Raw genomic sequence first — 18,526 nt, forward strand, 5'->3', positions numbered from 1 at the left:
TAATTTATAGCCGTTTGTAAAAATTCAAAATATAACATATACATAAAAATCTAAATTTTTATTATATGGTTATTGTGGTTGTTTAATTTATTTAATAGCTTAAAATTAAACAAATATGATAGAAGATACACTATTTTTTATCAAATCTTTATTATTCAAAATCATTAATTGCCATATATACTTTAGCCACATTAGGCAATTCCGTAAGTTTTATTTAAGGAAATAATAAAGTACATTAATGATGAATTTATTGTTAGTTTAATAAAAAGCTTATTATATAATTAGATGGACCAACATATTTTTCTAATGATTCTAAAAATCATTCTATTGATGACATGTGGTTACAAAAAGAAATTGTAATGTTTCTCAAATAATATATATGGGATATTATTGGTAGTTAGTGAATGTTGCTTTTTATTATTGATGTATAAGAAATACTCTGGGCCAAATTGTATTTACGTTAAATCGATAGAGAGACGACGACGACAAGTCGACAACAACGTGAATCGGTGAATGTCGTACGTAGCTTGTCACGTATGCGCGTCGCAGCCAAATCAGTTATACCGTTAATCAATGTGAATTAAAAAAATTTAATAAATTGAAATGTAGTGAAAATAGAATATATGTGAACATACATCACGACATCACCACATATTTTAAATCACATGACCTTTGATCAACTACGAGTTGACCAAACGACGTGATTAACAAGCTCACACATTATTGAAACTAACCCAATCATATATCCGTTAATCATTCTGAACGGAATAACAGAAAAGTCAATCTGTATACAAGCGAGCACATGTATTTATTGTAGATCCTAAAAAATCTACACTAAAAATTTAATAGTAATCGGGAGTTCAATCTAGGAAAAAAATAACGTGGGCAACGATATCTTCAGAAACCAACGATATAATCAGGTCTGAGTCGTCAGAAAATGGACTATATTCGTAGGTCGAATATCATAGAGATATCGGGAGAAGGAAGGATCGTGACTGAACTCGGGATCGAGCTACCTACGTACCCGTCAAGGGATCAAGTCTAGACGTAGTTTGGTTATCATCATCTCGAAAGAGATGTCGGTTTCACTGGTCTCGAGCGTGAAATCGGCTTCTTCGGTTCTCGAGAGAGACGTTGGTTTATCTCTTACCATCTTGGACGAGAGGTCGTTTGAGTTTGGTCAAGAAGTCTTTAGGAACTCAGGGTTCGATATCGGTGAACAAGGACTCGTGTCTTGTTCATTGTGGTGGAGAGGACTTTCTCTACATATTCTTTTGTTATTACACATGCTCCTCATCTTCAGCTTTGACCTATTCTCGCGTTGAACGAGACCGAGATTCTAGGAGGTCGACAATTAACATATTTGATCCAATCTATAATATAATAGTAATTAACGACCAATATTAATGGCCAACATTTATGTGTTAATTTGGTAGATGATTAGAGTAAGACGAAATTAAGTAAATGAAAATAATGTGATTTAGTACTATAAAATAGTGTAAGCTTAATTTTGATTATTGTCAATTTTATTGCAGTAAATGATTTGTGTAGAAGTCGTATATTCAATGATTTGAGTTTTGACTATCGAATAAACAAGAGCTGATGTATATTGTTTTTAGCTCACACCTCACCACAACAGGGAACAAAAACTATTGAATCGATATAGACTTTTTAATTACAAATTGAAGATATATAAGAACAATGACAATAATTTTCATAAAGAGTGGTACAATTTAATGTTAGTGCGTTCTTAAAACCGTATAGCCTAATCTAATTATAAAGTTTCACGACAGCACAAAGAAGTCAAACATGTTTCTATCCCCAATCATAAAAAAAGCAAGAGAAAAAAACCATCTATCTCGTCGTCATCATCCGTCAACATCTTTACAAGCCACCTGTGGCCCGTTCCATTTTCATGGCCGGAATGCGGATAGCTTTGAAGAGGCTCTCTCAGAGGAACATCATCTCCTACAACCAGTCGTCGCAGCTTCTTTGCAATTTCTGCTCCGACATCTTCTCCTGCAACAATAAATATAATCAGTGAAATAATTTTGACATCTTTGACATATTCGTGAAAAAAACAAAGGACTCAAATAGCTTATAATTATATTCAGTGATCAACTCACTGTCTTTCTGAGCAATTATGCTTGAGAATGCATTGAACAGCAGAGGGAAAAAAGCATCCAAGAAGATGCTGTAACCTTCATTTAGTACCTTCCTGCCCCCTTGCTTTGAATAGCTGCTTTAGTCACAATCAAAGATACACACTGACCACTTGAGAAAGATAAACTTCTGAGTACTGACCTATCACCAGCTAATTAGCTTCCCTTAATTCATCATCCACAAGGTAACTCTCTATTATTTCATCAACAGGATCCACAACTGTATCCGTCCTCCTCCTGCCCTTCAATTTCACATCACTGAAGAAGTCATAAATCTCTTTATCCGCAGCTAACCCTTCTCTTTTCATCTCCTCGAAAACCTCTCTCGCCTCCGCAAACTTCTTCCTCTTAAAGAACCCCTTAATAAGATCACTATACGTGCCAGCAGAGACGCTAAACCCTTTCTCCACCATCCCTCGGTACAAAAACCAAGCCTCCTTCATGTTCCTCGCCTTGCAATGCCCTCTAATCAGATTCTCATACGTCCTACCATCAGGCCCCACTTCCCGAGCACACATGTCCTTGTAAACCGCAGCTGCTGCCTTCACGTCACCTCTAATGCAATACAGCTTCAGGAGAGAGTTATACGTGGTTGCGTTAGGTGCGATCCCTTTCGCCAGCATCCAATTAAGAAGCTTCTCGCCATCTTCCAACATCCCGTTCAAACAAAACCCGTTCATTAGTACGTTGAATGTGACAACAGTAGGCTCAATCCCTCTCCCAAGCATCTCCTCCAAAACCTCTTGAGCCTTAGACATCTCCCCTGCTTTGCAGTACGCGTCCATTAACGTTGTATAAGTGACAGCGTCAGGATTAATCCCCGCAGCTTCGAACTCTCCAACAAGCTTAACCGCCTCTTCGATACTCCCTGACTTACACAGACCATTGACAATGGAGTTATAAGTAAAAAGATTCGGTTGAAGACCTATCTTCCACATCTCATGGAGAAGGTCGTTTGCTGAGTCCAAGTCCCCTTCCTTACAGAGCCCATCAATCAATGCACTGTACGTAACAACATTAGGAGAACACCCAGCCTGAATCATGCGATTGTGAACACTGAAAGCCTCTTTCATCTCCCCTGCTTTGCAGTATCCATTGATAACTTCGGTGAAAGTAACGCTATCCGGTTCCAAACCCCTGCAAAGCATCTCATGGAAGAGCTTACCAGCCTCCACCATGTCTCCAACACGACAAAACCCTGAGATAACAGCAGTATACGTCACAACATCTGGTGCAATATCCAGAGAGAGCATCTCGTGAAAAAACTTCGATGCAGCTTTTAGATTCCCTCCCTTGCAGAAACCATCGATAAGAGTTGTGTACACTACATTGTCAGGAACTATGCCGTCCCCTATCATCTCTCGAAAAGCGTCCTCTGCTTCAACTAGCTTACAGCTTCTGCAAAGCAGAAGAATTACGCTACCGTAAGTATAAGAGTTTGGCTTCAATCCTTTCTCTTTCATTACTTCAATTAACTTCCAGACCTTTTCAAGCTCCCCAAATCTACAGTATCCGTTTATAACCGTACTGTAACTTACTACATCAGGGGTGTACCCTTTCAACTCCATGAGAACTAGTAGATGGTGAGCTTCGGTAACCCTCCCAAGTTGACAAACACAATGAATCACAATGTTGTAAGAAGCAACGTTCCAACAAACACCCACTTCAGGGAACTCTTTGAATACTATAACAGCCGTTCCAGTTTTTTCTTTCGAAAGGTATAAGTTACATGAATCAACAGAGAGAACCAATCCGTAATTCAACATCTTCTCAAAGACTCTCCTAGCTTCACGTAGCATCCCAAACTCGACTAATACTTGGAAGAAAACATCGAACACATTAGGATCCGAACCCCAGTCCTTGTAAGTATACACTAACAGATCAAAAAACTGTACAAAGGAGTCATTAACACTCAGCTTCGGTCTCTCCCAGAAGCTGCTTACAAGAGAATAAGCCACGTTTAAATCCTTAGACGCTACAGCTAAGTGAGTGACGATGCAGAGTGCTTCAAGGGTGGAGTCTCTGCGAGAGCGCGCCCATTCGAAGAAGTCAAGAACCAAATTGTAATCGGATTTGATCTTCATCAGGACCCAGATCAAATGGTCGGTCTTGAACTTGCATTCGTAAGGCTTTAAGCTGCGTCTCAGAGGCTCAGCGCGACGGAGCTTAATCGCATTGGCGATTTGGTGGACGAGCTCGGTGTCGATTACTGAAGGTTTCTTCGGGGAGTAATCGGGGAAGGGTCTGGTGGTATCAGTTATCGACGAGGAAGAGAGCTTACGAGCGTTAAATGAAAAGAGCTGGATGAAGCTTCTCAAGGCAAAGGTAGTACCTTTCTTCATCACAGAGTACAATAGATAGCTGCTTCATCGCTTCATCGCAAACCCAGAAACACGTCGCGAGCTGAGTTCATTCGCTCGCTCGATTCGAAAACCCTAAAAAAAAAAAAAAAGCTTGTTCCCTTTTTGAAAACGAAGGGCACAAGTGTGTGCAATTGAGGACGACGATCGATCGATTTGGGGATTTTGGTTAAGACGGCGTCGGGAAAACCAAAAACCGGTTCGATTTGGAATTGAAACTCTTAAGGCCCATTAATGAGAACACAAAGGCCCATTATATGTACCCTGCCGTGCAAGGTACAACTATTATTTTGTTTAGGCCTGCGCGTTGGTCTTTCGGATTCAGGCCGGGTCCTTTCGGGTTCGGATCTTTCGGATCCTAAATATTTAGATCCAATAGGTACTTCAAAAATTTCGGTTCAGGTTCAGATCGGTTCTTATCAGGTCTGGGTCGGTTCAGGTCTATAATTAAAATACTTAAAATACCCATAATTTTTCCGGGTCCATATCGGGTCCGGATCCGGGTATTTAGGATTTGAAAAAGACATGACATACCCAATTCCATCAAATTTAGTTGATATTTATCATATATATCTAAAATTTTACAAAATAACTTAAATGAAACTATTAATAATTAAAATAAAACATTTTTAAACTCTAAATTTTATATTTTAAAGCTTCATATTACTTAACAATATTACAAAATAATAAAAAATATTGTTAACAAAAGATATTTCAACTAAATCATAAAATCCTTTATATACTAAATCATAAGTCACGCGACCAATCCTATTATGACATGTGGCTTAAACTAAAAAAAATCAATTAAAAACATAATGGTAAAATCGATCAGTTATACTAAATCACAAGTAAGTTACGATTCTTAATTGTCTTAAACTAACTTAATCCTAAATTTCTCTAACCACTATTACCACGTTCAAAGTGAATCATGTTATTTATGTAACTCCCAAATCATGCAACGATTTTAAACTGTTCACCTTCTATATATTTTAATCAACTAATTTTTTTTTCTTTTTCCCCCCTTTCTGTTTTTTTACATATAGTTACGTCTTCATTGATCAAAAAAAAGTTACGTCTTCGTTTCAATTATTTTTAGGTTTTGAGTGTAGTCAAAAATTGATTCAAATTTATAACAATTCTTTATCCAAATTCACTATCTCTTCTTCTCAACTTGATACTCTCTTTTTGCATGACTTACACTGAAGATGACAATTGAGTTTCCTCCTGTTGCAGTGCTTAATTCTTCAAAAAGGAAGATTAAATCAAAGTGTTGCGAATGAGGTAATAATATATAAATGATTTTTGAGGTAGATTCTCTTTTTTGACAAACAAAAAAGATTGACTATTTAGTATTTACAAATCTGTTTTTTTTTCAAATGGATTATTCTGATGAAGACTAAGGGACAAAAGCTGTGACTGCGTTCAAAACATCAGACCCATAACTCGATTTGAAATAAGACTGTGAGTTTTGACACTTTTCTTTCCGCTAAATTTGATAATTTTCAATTTTTAATTTTTCTTCAACAAGAATTTTGGTTTATTATGTGGTTAGAAAGCAAAAGAAAGTCATTTCGGTGATGAACATGATGAAGGTCAATCATTACTAATAGAGGAATTTTAGTTACTTATATGGATTTATGCAAATACAAATTATCACTCTCCTGCATCCTTTGACATAAGGAACAGTAAATACTATCATGCAATCTAATTTATTGATAAAATGTATTTTTATACATAAAATTTTCAAAGTATTCGTTCTTGGAAAATAGATGTTCCTGTAGGTAGCATTGATCAGTTGCAGATCTTTGATTTAAAATGTAAAACATAAAAATAGTTTCTCATATTTAGATGTTAATATAATTCCTGACATATATTCTCATAACTAAAAGCAAATATTTTAAGCTTTGGTTACACTGTTTTTGTCAATATAGTACCAAAAATAAGGCTTGGCGATAATTGATTTAGTACATATAACTCTTAAGTTTTGACTATGTATGTAAATATAATTGATATTAGGGGCGCGGGTGGTTGATTTAACTTATATTCAACGTAAATTCATAAACCACTGGTTTTATAAAAATATCTCATGTATGTTTTTTATGTTTTGTAATTTACATATAGGGTAAAATATATTACTTTATAATATAGATGTTTGATAATAATTTTTTTTATTTGTGCATAATATTATATTAAAAAATTATAATTTGATACAATTTGATGTAATTGTACTATTCATATATTAACATGTTGTTTTCTAAGAATTATTATTAATTTTATGATATTTTTTTCTTGAAAATTGAACTCTCGAAATTTTTATATTAACTAAATTAAATAGGGCTTAAAAATTGTTTAATATAATATATACTATATATTTCAGTTTGTGTTTTTATTTTCACCATAAAGAAACAACAACTATTATAATTAATTTATTTAAATTGATTTTAAATGCAGTGGCAGAATCTATAAATTAAAAAAATACAAAAAAGAAGTACTTAATTATTGTAAATGCAATGACTAAATATGTAAATAACAAAAGTAGTTAATCTGCAATCTATGTTTCCAAACAGTTCTTGTTTTAATTGTTATCTATATTTCCAAACAGTACCAAAAAGTACTTCAGTTTTAATAATATAGATAGATGTTTTCTAATAAAATGTACTTGATTTTACTTTACAATATGCATAAAAACTAGCCAATCCGCGCAAAAGCGCAGGCAAACATCTAGTAATATATATAAAATAGAACACAAAAATATCATAGTTTTAGATATACATGTTTTTAAGTCGGGTACAAATCGGTTCTTATCGGGTCGGATCTATTCGGATCGGTTCTTTTCGGATCCGGGTTATTCGGGTCGGTTCCTTTCGGTTCCGGGTCTATTCGGGTAAAAAAATTAGACCCAAAAAGTACTTATAAACTTTCGGTCCGAATCCGGATCGGGTATTTTTGGGTCGGTTCGGGTTTTCGGATTTTCGGGTCCATGTTAAAATATCCAGGCCTAATTTGTTTATTGCATTGGTTTTTATTTAGCATGCCTGTTAATAGTGGGGATTAAAACGACATTAAAAAGTAGTACAGAGTGAAGTTCAATTTCGTAAACGGCTAAAAGCAGCGCCATTTGACAGTGGATAAGGCCGTCACGTTTAAGCAGCCTTTAAGGTGTAAAGTTCTTCTTTTAAGAAGTTTCAGGTGAACTTGACCAAAAAAAAAAAAAAAAAAGAAGTTTCAGGTGAATTTTGTAAAATGTTCCTAGTAGATTGGTAACGGTTTGGTGGGGTGTGTATAGTCAGTCAACTTTATGAAGTTTGAGGTCAAATTAGAAAAAAGAATTATTGGCATCTAGTCAATCATTGAAAGCGAAATTGTGATTAAAAATGTCACATAGAACATACAGACAGTTCAAAACATGGCTGTCACGTGTTGAATAATAACATCTAGATAAAGTGAATTTATATGAAAATTATTTAAAAAAATATCGTATGGAAAAATAAAATTTATATTTTTGATCGAATTAATATTTTTGGCCCTTAAACAATTTTAATTTTTTTGTTAATTACATAATTTGTTTCCTGATTCCATTTTTAAAAATATTTTAGGTCAAAATTGCATAAGATGTTTAGGCAGAAGAATCTCAGACCTACTATTTGATTACAATGAAATTATGTCAGCATGGTGTTATATCATTATTTACCAATTTAAAAGTTAATTACGGTTATACGAAGTTTACGTTCACGTGTCAATACTATCTATCTTCAATTTTTTTTCTTTTTGTGTAGTTTTTTCATTTTGATTATTGTTCGATATAAATATTAATTTTTGAGTTTATTCTCATTTCGTTCTTTTGTTTTGGCATGAGATTTTAAAAAAATGTTTAAGATTTAAAATTATTACAGAGATATATACTTAGATTAAGATCCGCACCTTGTGCAGAAGAAATATTTTATATTTATTACTTTTATATATTTTTGTATATTATGAAATAGTAAAATAATAATTATATATCAAATAACTAAGAAATCAGTTACTATTATGTAATAAATTGGTGTACACATATAAATCAAACGACCGCTCTTATTTATTTGCAATTTTAGGGTAAATAAATCAAAAAAATTAATCTTATATATCGTATATGATATATAATTAAATTTAAATGATATTAACATAGATATATAGTATACTTTTAATATGGATATTTATTAAATGAGGTTTCTACTCATATGATTATATGATTCTTTGCATATTTGTGTAACAAAATTTAACACTAACGATTTTTTTTATTGTGGAATGTTTAGTGGTTTCAATAATTTATAATTATTTAAAAAAACAATGAAGATTTCAAAATTAAAATATTAACTTTTCAATATATGTTCAATGCAAATATCAAAATATAAGTATGTATTTTCATATGATGTATAATTTAATTTAAACGATATGAAATATATATTAACATAAACACCTATTAAATAAAATTATTTATTCATATGATTTTATAATAATTGTATCTTATTATAGAAAAAAAAATAAACTTTGATCACAAAAATTTATGTGAGACTTTTAATAGTTTTAGCAATTTATACTTGTTTAGAAAAATTCAAAATACAACATATACAAAAAAAATCTAAATTTTTATTATATGATTAATGTAATTGTGTAATTTATTTTAATAATAAATAATTAAACAAAAATGATAAAAAGTAATTAGATTGTTAGCAAATTTTTATTATTTAAAATCATTAATTTTCGTATATATCTTAATCACATTAGGTAATTCCGTAGGTTTTATTTAATGAAATAATATATAATAAAATTCAACTTGATAAATAAATAATCCATAATGAACATACTATATAATATAACATTCACTAGAAATTTAATTTTGGACTAACAAAATTCTCAATTGATTTTTAAGCCCCCACGTAAGCAAAATTGACATTCTAATTAAGTGACACTTAAACAAGACTCTTTTTTAATTAATACAAACTTGAGGTTACAACTTTTTAAATGTTTCTCAATTAATATATATGAGATTAACTCAAAACAAAACAAATTTAACGACAATTAACAGTGGAGAATAATTAGTTGAGATCTAGATGCAACTTGGATGTATAATATACTAGGGCCGGCCCGCCCTACGGGCGGAAAGTTATAATAAAGTAATTTTATAATAATTTATGAAGTAATTTAAAATTATGATAGATTAAAAAATATTATAAACGAAAAACTAATGAAAGACTTATGAGATCATTATAATTATCTTTTTGTTTTGAATTATAATGACAGTAAATTTCACTATTCTCTGATAAATAACATTATATTTTTAATATTTATTTTAATTCAATTTTTTTTATATAATATTCTTAATTAAACTAACTTATTTAAGGTTTTTTTTTGCGAATATGACTCAAAACTTGAAGTCATTCCTAAAGTAATTCATGCTTTTTTTTGTGATGTAATTGTATATTCCCTTTGTATGTATGTTTTGTAAAATTTTGTTAAGAGAAGTATATAATAATGTTTATGGTTTTGAGAATTTTAGGGTGTTGAAGGATTATTTATGTTAAGATTAGTTATATTTGAGTTAAAATATTTTAATGAGGGGGTTCATTGAATGATTTAATGTGATAGTCAATGAGGATGCATGAATCCAACCGACTTCCATAACGATTCCAAAATTCAACCAAGGGTAGAAGAAGTGGAATCGAACAGCCAAATACGACGCCTTCCAACTGACATTGATCGGAATTCAGCGTGGCCGGTGCATCAAATTTTCATTGGCCGTAGGTTTGAACCGGAGTTGTTAAAACGCAGCAGATCTGTCTTTCGTTCATCGACATTATTTTTGGAGAAGAAGCCGTCAAATGTGGGACTTCCTGTTACCCTAGAGCCCAGAAACCCAATTATGTTAAGCCCAAAATACTGATCTGAAATATTTATTAACAAAAAGAGAAAAGCCCATTAATAATCGTGATTAAGTGAAACGGTGAGTATCATCCAACCCGGACACATGTCGGCCTGTCAGGAACCGACTTTATGACGTGGCAAAGCAGGAGTGAGACGAACATATTTTTATATATATAGATAGATATAGATTATATTCTGTTTTGAAAAAATGAAGAAACATGTTCGGTAAATTGTAAACAATTTGGCCCAAATATCAAAAAAAAAAAAAAATCTGGGCCCATATCCCTTCATATCTCAATTGTAAAAATCATAATTAGTAAGTTATACTCTTTTGTTTTTCAACAAAATAATTTATACAGAAAAAAAGGAAATGATAGAGAACACATATTGCGTCGCTGTATGGATGGTGTCACAAGGCATTCTAGAATCACTAAAACACTAACATTTAAATCATCTGTAATTCCCCTAAAGCAGTGAGGGTGTATACGTAATTTACACCTGAAGACGGAAAGCGAGGGGTGGTGGAGAGAGAGAGATGATAAGAGTTGGAATCGCGTCTCTATGAAGCCCATATATTCCATTCATCTCCTCTCTCTCTCTCTCCTCTCCTCTCCTCTCTCAATACGATTTGTAAGCTCGCCGGAGTAAATCAACAACACAGATGGCGCAGAGAACTGAAAAGGAAGAGACAGAGTTCAAGGTCCTCGAAACCTTGACGACGACAACAACCCCGACGCTCTGCTCCAACAACTGCGGCGTCACAGCGAGTCCATCAACCAACAACATGTGCCAGAAATGTTTCAACGCCGCCGCCGCCGGTATAGATCCAAATCCGATCGTAAAAAGATCAGCCAGATCCGTCAGTCTCCGGTCAACGCCAGCCAAAGCCGCGATCCGTCCCAGGGAGACCGATCCGGTCAAGAGAGACCATCATCAACAGACCGTAAACCGATGCTCCGGTTGTCGGAAGAATGTCGGGTTGACCGGATTCAGATGCCGATGCGGCGACCTTTTCTGCGCGTAGCACTGGTACTCGGATCGCCACGATTGCAGCTACGACTACAAAATCGCCGGTAGGGAGGCAATCGCTAGGGAGAATCCGAGTACACACAGGTATACATCTTGTCTTAAACAAACATAAGCCCGGTTATGGAGTATTGAAGACACGTGTCGTCTCTATAGGAAAGGACTTTCCACGTGGACACACAGGAGAGACACCAACAATTTTATATATATATAGATATGGATGACTTACTCTTTAATAAATAATTTTGAAGTAGACAATCTACTCTATTAAAATAGAGTCATTATTTTATCTACCATAAAAAGTCTATTTTAGACCACTAACTAAAAATTTAACAAAATATCCTAAATTTATACATATAAATCTAAATAATAACATTCCGGTAAAAAATCCAATCCAAATCTGTTATGCAATTTTTGTTTTACCAACCATATTTAATCTAGGCTAGATTTTATGTATTTTTGGGTAGTTAAATATGATACATTAATTTTTTTTTTCAAAATATAATATTATCTAATTTAATTTTCTCACATAAAATATTTTGATAATAAAAACTTTTAATAATTCACATAAAACTAATGTTTAAAATTAAATTATTAATATGATGTTAAATTTTTTAAATAAATAAATAAAAATATGCGGTGAATATATGATTAGTACAATTTCATCAAAAATAAATTTCAATCTTTATATATATATATATATATATATACAGTTTCAAAGTAATATTTTTTACACAATCAAAAATTGGTATAAATATATATTTTTATAATTTTTTTTATATTTTCTACAACAAAAATAAATTCGCACAGACGTGCGGATTCAACTCTTTTTTTTTAACACCACGTGCGGATTCAACTCTAGTTAATTTCTAAGAGCATGTTTAACGGAAAAATCTAGTGGAAATATCAGCTATTGGAAAAAAAAAATTAAAATAATAAAAAGACATGTGAAATGGTAAGAAAAGCTTCTATTGGGGCACCTTTCAGGTACAGGTTGTAACACATGTTACCAACGGTGGGGATGTTCTTTGGAGATCTTAGCACTGAAAAATTGTTATTTTACTGCATGTTAATTATTTATTTAAATTAATTTATTTTACATAAAAGTAGACAATTGAACTAAAGACAGGTGGTCCGATAACATCTTTTTTAAGATTCTTTTGGGTTTCTCTCTCTTATTTTTTCTTATTAGATATCCATTATCATATCTTCCATAGAAAAGCTATAAAGAAAAATAAAGTCATTTTATCATTTAAAAATGATTTTTTTTCTTTCTCCTAGAAACTTTAACATCTTGTTGATCAAAAAAAAAAGAAACTTTAACATCTCAAATGAAACTCTTCAATAAAACATAGAAACAAACTCATCGATGCTCTTATCAGAACTACCTCCTTCAGAAACAGCTTCTAGAGCCAACACTTTCCACTTCTCAGCATTCCTTCTCATCTCTTTCCCTTTCTCTTCTCCCATAACTTCTCCCACACATCTCACAATCTCATCTCTTCTCACAAACCCATCAGCTTCTGCCTTAACCCTAACCCCAACCTTCCACACATCCTCCATGAACTTAGCATTCGTTGGCTGATCTGTCCAATGAGGCATACCAATCATTGGAACTCCTAAACTCAAACCTTCCAACGTTGAGTTCCATCCACAATGTGTCAAGAAACAACCCACAGATTCATGGGCAAGAACTTCAAGCTGCGGACTCCAGCTCACAAACAATCCTTTCTCACCGATTTCCTCTACATAGCTTATTGGAATCTTGTTCATCTCTGTTTCCCTCACAACCCATAAGAAGAAACATCCGCTCTGTTTCAGACCTTCTGCGAGCTCCATCATTTGATCGTCTTTTAGAATCACCAAGCTTCCAAAAGATACATAGACAACTGAGTTAGGCTGCTTTGAGTTTAGCCACTCCATGCATTCAGCGGATTTTGCGGTGAAGAGGCTGAATCCGTAGTTCTTATCTTCAGAGAGTCGCTTGTCTAAATACATCGATGGAACCGTTGGTCCAATGTTTAAGACTGACCACATGCGTTTGACCCATTTCAATAACTAAAAAACAGCAAAATAAAACAAATGAAATTAATCATAATCATTTACAATCATAACCATTTACATTGATATATATATATATGATGATAATAAAAACAAGGCTAGACTAATTAATTTTTTGTAACAACCTAACCATTTATATAATATTTTTAAAAAATATCTCTGATATAATTCGATACCTTTTCTTCCAAGTTATCGAAAGTGTTGCACACCAATATGTCGACTCGGTCAATGTTTGAGAGCTGTTCGGTCACAATCCTTAGTATCTTCGGGTAAGAGGACGATTCACAGAGGTAAGACGGCAAATCGTTGGCACTCAGCATAGGAAACGCAGGGAAAGATGCTAACGTCGAGTGACCGTGCTTTGAGGACGGTACGGAGAACGATCCCTTGTGTGCATGGTAGTAAATAACTGAGACAAGCCAAGGTTGCGTGAAAAACGCGGCACCTCTCAAACCATGATCATGAGCTACATCAAGAAGCCAAGGCAAGGTGGAGTCGTACACGAGAGCCCTAGGAGGATTCTCCAAGAGTTTCATGTCTTGTATCAACTCCGGTAAGTGGTTTTTGATGCTGGTGTATACTCTGTCGATGTAATCATCGAGGTCTTGTAACGGGTCCTTGCCTTCTTGGGAGCCACTGGGGATGGGGAAGACACTGATTGAGTCATTCTCTGTTTTGTAAGGCGGAGAGGGTTTGTCGGAGACGAGGACAAGAGTGGACGTAAGGCCCTTTGAGGCTAAGCGTTTGCAGAATTGGAACATTGGAGTAAGGTGGCCTTGTACCGGGAAAGGCAAGACGATAACATGAGATCCGTGTATCATTTTTGTTTTTCTCTTATGTTATTGGTTATACTCTGGTTCGATGTGAGGGGTGTGTTTAACTGTTTATACAGAGCCAATAAGATTGGATTAGATGATTTTTATTGGACTACGTCTTTGTTGGGACGATTCCTTGGACTAGAATCCAAGAAGGGTAAGATTTCTTGTCGACCAAGAAGTGATGATAATGCAATAAACCAATCTATGTTGATATAACAATTGTAATTTTATTATAGTTTTACCTTCTTTTTTGTCAACTTATAGTTTTACCAATAGCATGTGAAAAAGTACGATAGGTTCGGTTGGTCATCTTCCATGAGAGAAAGAGAGACTGAATCTCAGCTTGTTGGGTTTTGTTTTATGTTTTCTGTGTTAAAAAAATTTTATTTGACTAGTAGGAATCTTTTTTTTTTACTGAATAGGAATCTAAAGAGAACCCTAGACACGGGATGCTAGGAGGGTTTTTAAGGGAAAAGGTGGTGTGGAACCCACCGAAAGGGAGAGACGAGTGTCTCCTGTCGCGAAATAAGCGATGTATTTTGCACTGTTTCGTGGGTTCCATTGACACGGAGCGATCCGCGATTAGTTGATTTTTAATTTTTTTTAAATCAGACAAATAATAATAATAATAATAATAATAATAAGAAACTCAAGTTGGGTATTTACGTTGAGGGTGCTCTAAGAACATTATTAGTGATTGATTTCTCAAAACTAAGTCTCTCGTATTATTATATTAATAACTTGATTTATTAATTAATTTTAAAATGTAAAATAAAGTTAGATCAATTAGAAGAAGACACGTTAGCACTATAGTTTCTTAAGAATTATGTTGAGTCCGTCCCTGCACATATGATTCTTACCTTTTGATGTTTCTCTCTGCTACTGTGTAGTTGTTTATTAATTTTTGTAGCAAGAGACTCTTCCAAAAGAACACCAATGCAGGTACTCTAAGACCATAATTATCGCATGGATTTTAAGGGGGTTTCTTCAAAAATACAATGTGTGGCTCCACTAAACCATAAAAACCGGTCCCAAAAGTCATGAAATAAAGACCGATCTTGGAGGGATTTTTGCACGGTTCGCGGGCTCCACCGACACGTGGCGGCCCACTAATACCATGATTAACCCCAATCTCTTAACTGGGGTTCTTAGCTTCGGCTAAGAGACGATTCTTAGCTTTTCTTAGATTTTAACTAAGAAAATGTAAGAACCGTCTCTTATATTAAATAAGAGATATAAAAGCTTTTTCTTAGCCGAAAAGTGTAAAAAAAATAAAAAAAATGTTTAATCATGAGTTAAGAATCCCGACTAAAAAGATAAAAAAAAAATGTTAAATTGAGATCTACAATTTTTAGACTAATAAACTGATTGTACAATGTTTTCGATGCTTTGTAAAAAAAATTAAAAATAGGGTAACAAAAAATGTACATATCCATGTGCGTCACTAGAAAACCAAATGACAGCGACTTTGTCAGAATACTAAATTTTAGTTTTTAGGGTGTTGATTTGATCCCCAAAAAAAAAAAGGTGTTGATGAGTTTATTTGACAAATAATCAAAAAAGTAATTAGATTTGTAGTGAAAAGTTAGAAAGAGATAGAAAAAAAAAAGTAAGGAGAAAAAACATGTGTTTGGTTAAATAGTGAATTTGAAGTTTTTATGTATATAAAATTACCGTTTCGATCAACAATCCGAAAAGTGTCCAATGGAGTTTTGTAGAATATCAAAACCCTATTTATTTCTTTCAATTCTTGTTTTTTTCCTTTGTTCTACTTCTGAGAGAGCATAATAGGTTTGCAGACTGTAAGGCTAAATTTGCTTTATATAATATGCACTCTTCTCGGACCTGGACGTTTATTTTTATAAAGTACTAGATAAAGAAACCGGTGCGATATCGCACGGAATCGTTTTGTATAAAAAATATAATACAATCTATATAAATAATCAAGTTAATCTTAATGATTAAAATATGATTTGCAAAGTATTTATATAATATATATATAAACCGTAATGTTCCGGTTATACTTTATCTGAACAAATATTGCATACAATTATGTCTATATCTTTTAAAAGGTTTTCTTACAATTTTAACATGATATTTAGCTCCAACCACTTCTTAAAAAATTCAATTATTTTGGCTGAATCAGCAAATAATATTTTAACAGTCGATTATAAGTTTCTTCCACTGAGTTTAATGATAGTAACCAGAGATCTAAATGTATTAAAACAGTAAGTAAATAAGGAAAAAAAACAATAGCGCTGGAGTCACCGTCGGCCAGAAATCAAAAGAAAATTGTTTAAGAGTTCAAAAGACATAAGATGGAAAAGATACAATTTTATAACAAAAAGATACAACCGTAGTTTACCGTTAATGATTATAAACGAGAAGATACAACAAACAAACATGAGTAGAGTTATAATGAAAAGAAGCAACTGTTGAATTAATTGGTATTGCCTATAGTAATTGTAGGTTGGAGGCACATATGCTAATCTTGAAAGTTTATTAAAAAAAACAAATATAGAAAAGGTTTTAGAATTAATTTACAATTATGATAAAATGAAATTTTAGATTTTTTCAAAATATAAGTATTAATGTGTTATTTTAATTTTAATATATAAGTTTAAGACAAAGATAACCTGTATAACTACATTGTCAATTCCAAATAAACGTAACATTATAAACTTGATAAAAACATATATACACAAAAAATGAAAAAAAAAAATCAATTTGGATACTTGTTATTTTTTAAAGCTGTAAAATCTACAGCATGTTACTTTTATGTTTAATTATATTTTTTGTTTTACAAAAAAAAGTATAAGAAATCGAGGAAAAATTACCTGGATTGATATCCTTTTTGTCTTCTCGATGCAGACCTTTTTGCACCAGTGTTTTTTTGTAACTTGAGCAAAGGGATAGTTATATTTATAGTAAAATAAACAGTTAGTAATAATTACTGGAGAAAAGATACGTTCATAACTATTCATTACTTTCGGATTTCTTAAATAATTATAATTAAGAAATAAGGTACATAATTAAGGCTAAACATTAGTGTTACATTCTTTGTTAACATCATTAAATGTGGGGTGTGGTATGATCAGAGAAAAATATATATCCAAAAACAAATATATATATATATATATATATAAGAAATCAATTCATAAATTATTTTTTTAATGATGGAAAGACATGTCCCTTTAAAAAGTAACTAGATTTTGATCCGCGCTTTCAAAGCGCGGATTTATTTTCCTTAAATTTTTTTAAAAAATTTACAAATATTTAATAAATGTCATATTTTCATATATTTGTGTTTTATTTTATAGAAGACTTAAATTTTTTATCTTTTGATCCGCGCCTTAAAGGCGCAGAATAATTTTCCTTTTAAAATTTTATTGAAAAATATATTTGTAAAATGTAATTTGTTTCGTAGATTTTATCTTTATTTTATAATATAATTGTGTTAATATAATTTTGTTGATTTTATATTTTTTTTGTTTTTTTAATGATTATCTTTGTTTATTATTGGAATAACATTACATCATGTTTTAAAAGGTTTCAAATCTTACTGCATATGGAATATAATATAGGAATTATATAGATTAGAGCGTGTAATTAATATATGTAGTGTTGCCCAAGTTATTCTTTAATATGTTTATTAGAGTTTAGGAATTTGTTACAATATCAATTTCTAATTTTTTAAACAATAATAATATAGAAACCATTGGTGATAATCGAAATAGGAAATTAACTTAAGTTTTTTATTATTTTCGATTGATTAATCAAACTAATTTTAATTTGTTTGTTCCTACTTTAATATTTTTGTATTCTTCTCAAATGAGATTCGGAAAAAGTTCTTGTTTGTTTGCAGTGCCTAGAATTTGATATTTTTCTGAAACAGTGAAACCACGATGATAATAAAAGCGTCTGTTATACGTACGACATGTCCACAAATACACTGTTCTTAATGAAAACCTGAGAGTATACATCTGTAACTGACTAATCTCCCCATCAAATTTCCATGGAATCTATCCAGAGAACAAACCTCTGCCTCATGGTTCCTGTTCCATTAACAACCAGGCTCCATCTCCCTTTTATAGTTAACCCCTTGAACATCTTGTTAACATTTTGTTAACATCTTATTGTCTGCAACAACGGGGAATTTTTTCTCCATACTCTTTGCCCATTTAGTTTACTATTTTTT

The 18,526-nt window shown here is 32.4% G+C and overlaps 2 protein-coding genes and 1 pseudogene across 2 annotated transcripts; 1 reads left to right on the forward strand and 2 right to left on the reverse strand.

The window, feature by feature from the left end:
- Positions 1-1,691: 1,691 nt before the first annotated feature.
- Positions 1,692-4,651, reverse strand: LOC106295403 (pentatricopeptide repeat-containing protein At1g05670, mitochondrial). The gene is made up of 2 exons (XM_013731291.1): positions 2,127-4,651; positions 1,692-2,019 (listed from the first exon to the last, which is right to left on the reverse strand). Exon 1 carries the CDS (start codon positions 4,502-4,504, stop codon positions 2,315-2,317), a length of 2,190 nt encoding a protein of 729 aa, XP_013586745.1. The 5' UTR covers positions 4,505-4,651; the 3' UTR covers positions 1,692-2,019; positions 2,127-2,314.
- A 6,408-nt stretch (positions 4,652-11,059) lies between these two features.
- LOC106295405 lies at positions 11,060-11,579 on the forward strand (annotated as a pseudogene).
- Positions 11,580-12,700: 1,121 nt separating this feature from the next.
- Positions 12,701-14,349, reverse strand: LOC106295404 (UDP-glycosyltransferase 74E2-like). Its single transcript, XM_013731292.1, has 2 exons — positions 13,687-14,349; positions 12,701-13,507 (listed from the first exon to the last, which is right to left on the reverse strand). The coding sequence occupies exons 1-2, from the start codon at positions 14,329-14,331 to the stop codon at positions 12,791-12,793; spliced, it is 1,362 nt and encodes a 453-aa protein (XP_013586746.1). The 5' UTR covers positions 14,332-14,349; the 3' UTR covers positions 12,701-12,790.
- Positions 14,350-18,526: the final 4,177 nt, after the last annotated feature.

Source organism: Brassica oleracea, chromosome C5 (genome assembly GCF_000695525.1).
Source record: "Brassica oleracea var. oleracea cultivar TO1000 chromosome C5, BOL, whole genome shotgun sequence".
Taxonomy (NCBI): Eukaryota; Viridiplantae; Streptophyta; class Magnoliopsida; order Brassicales; family Brassicaceae; genus Brassica; species Brassica oleracea.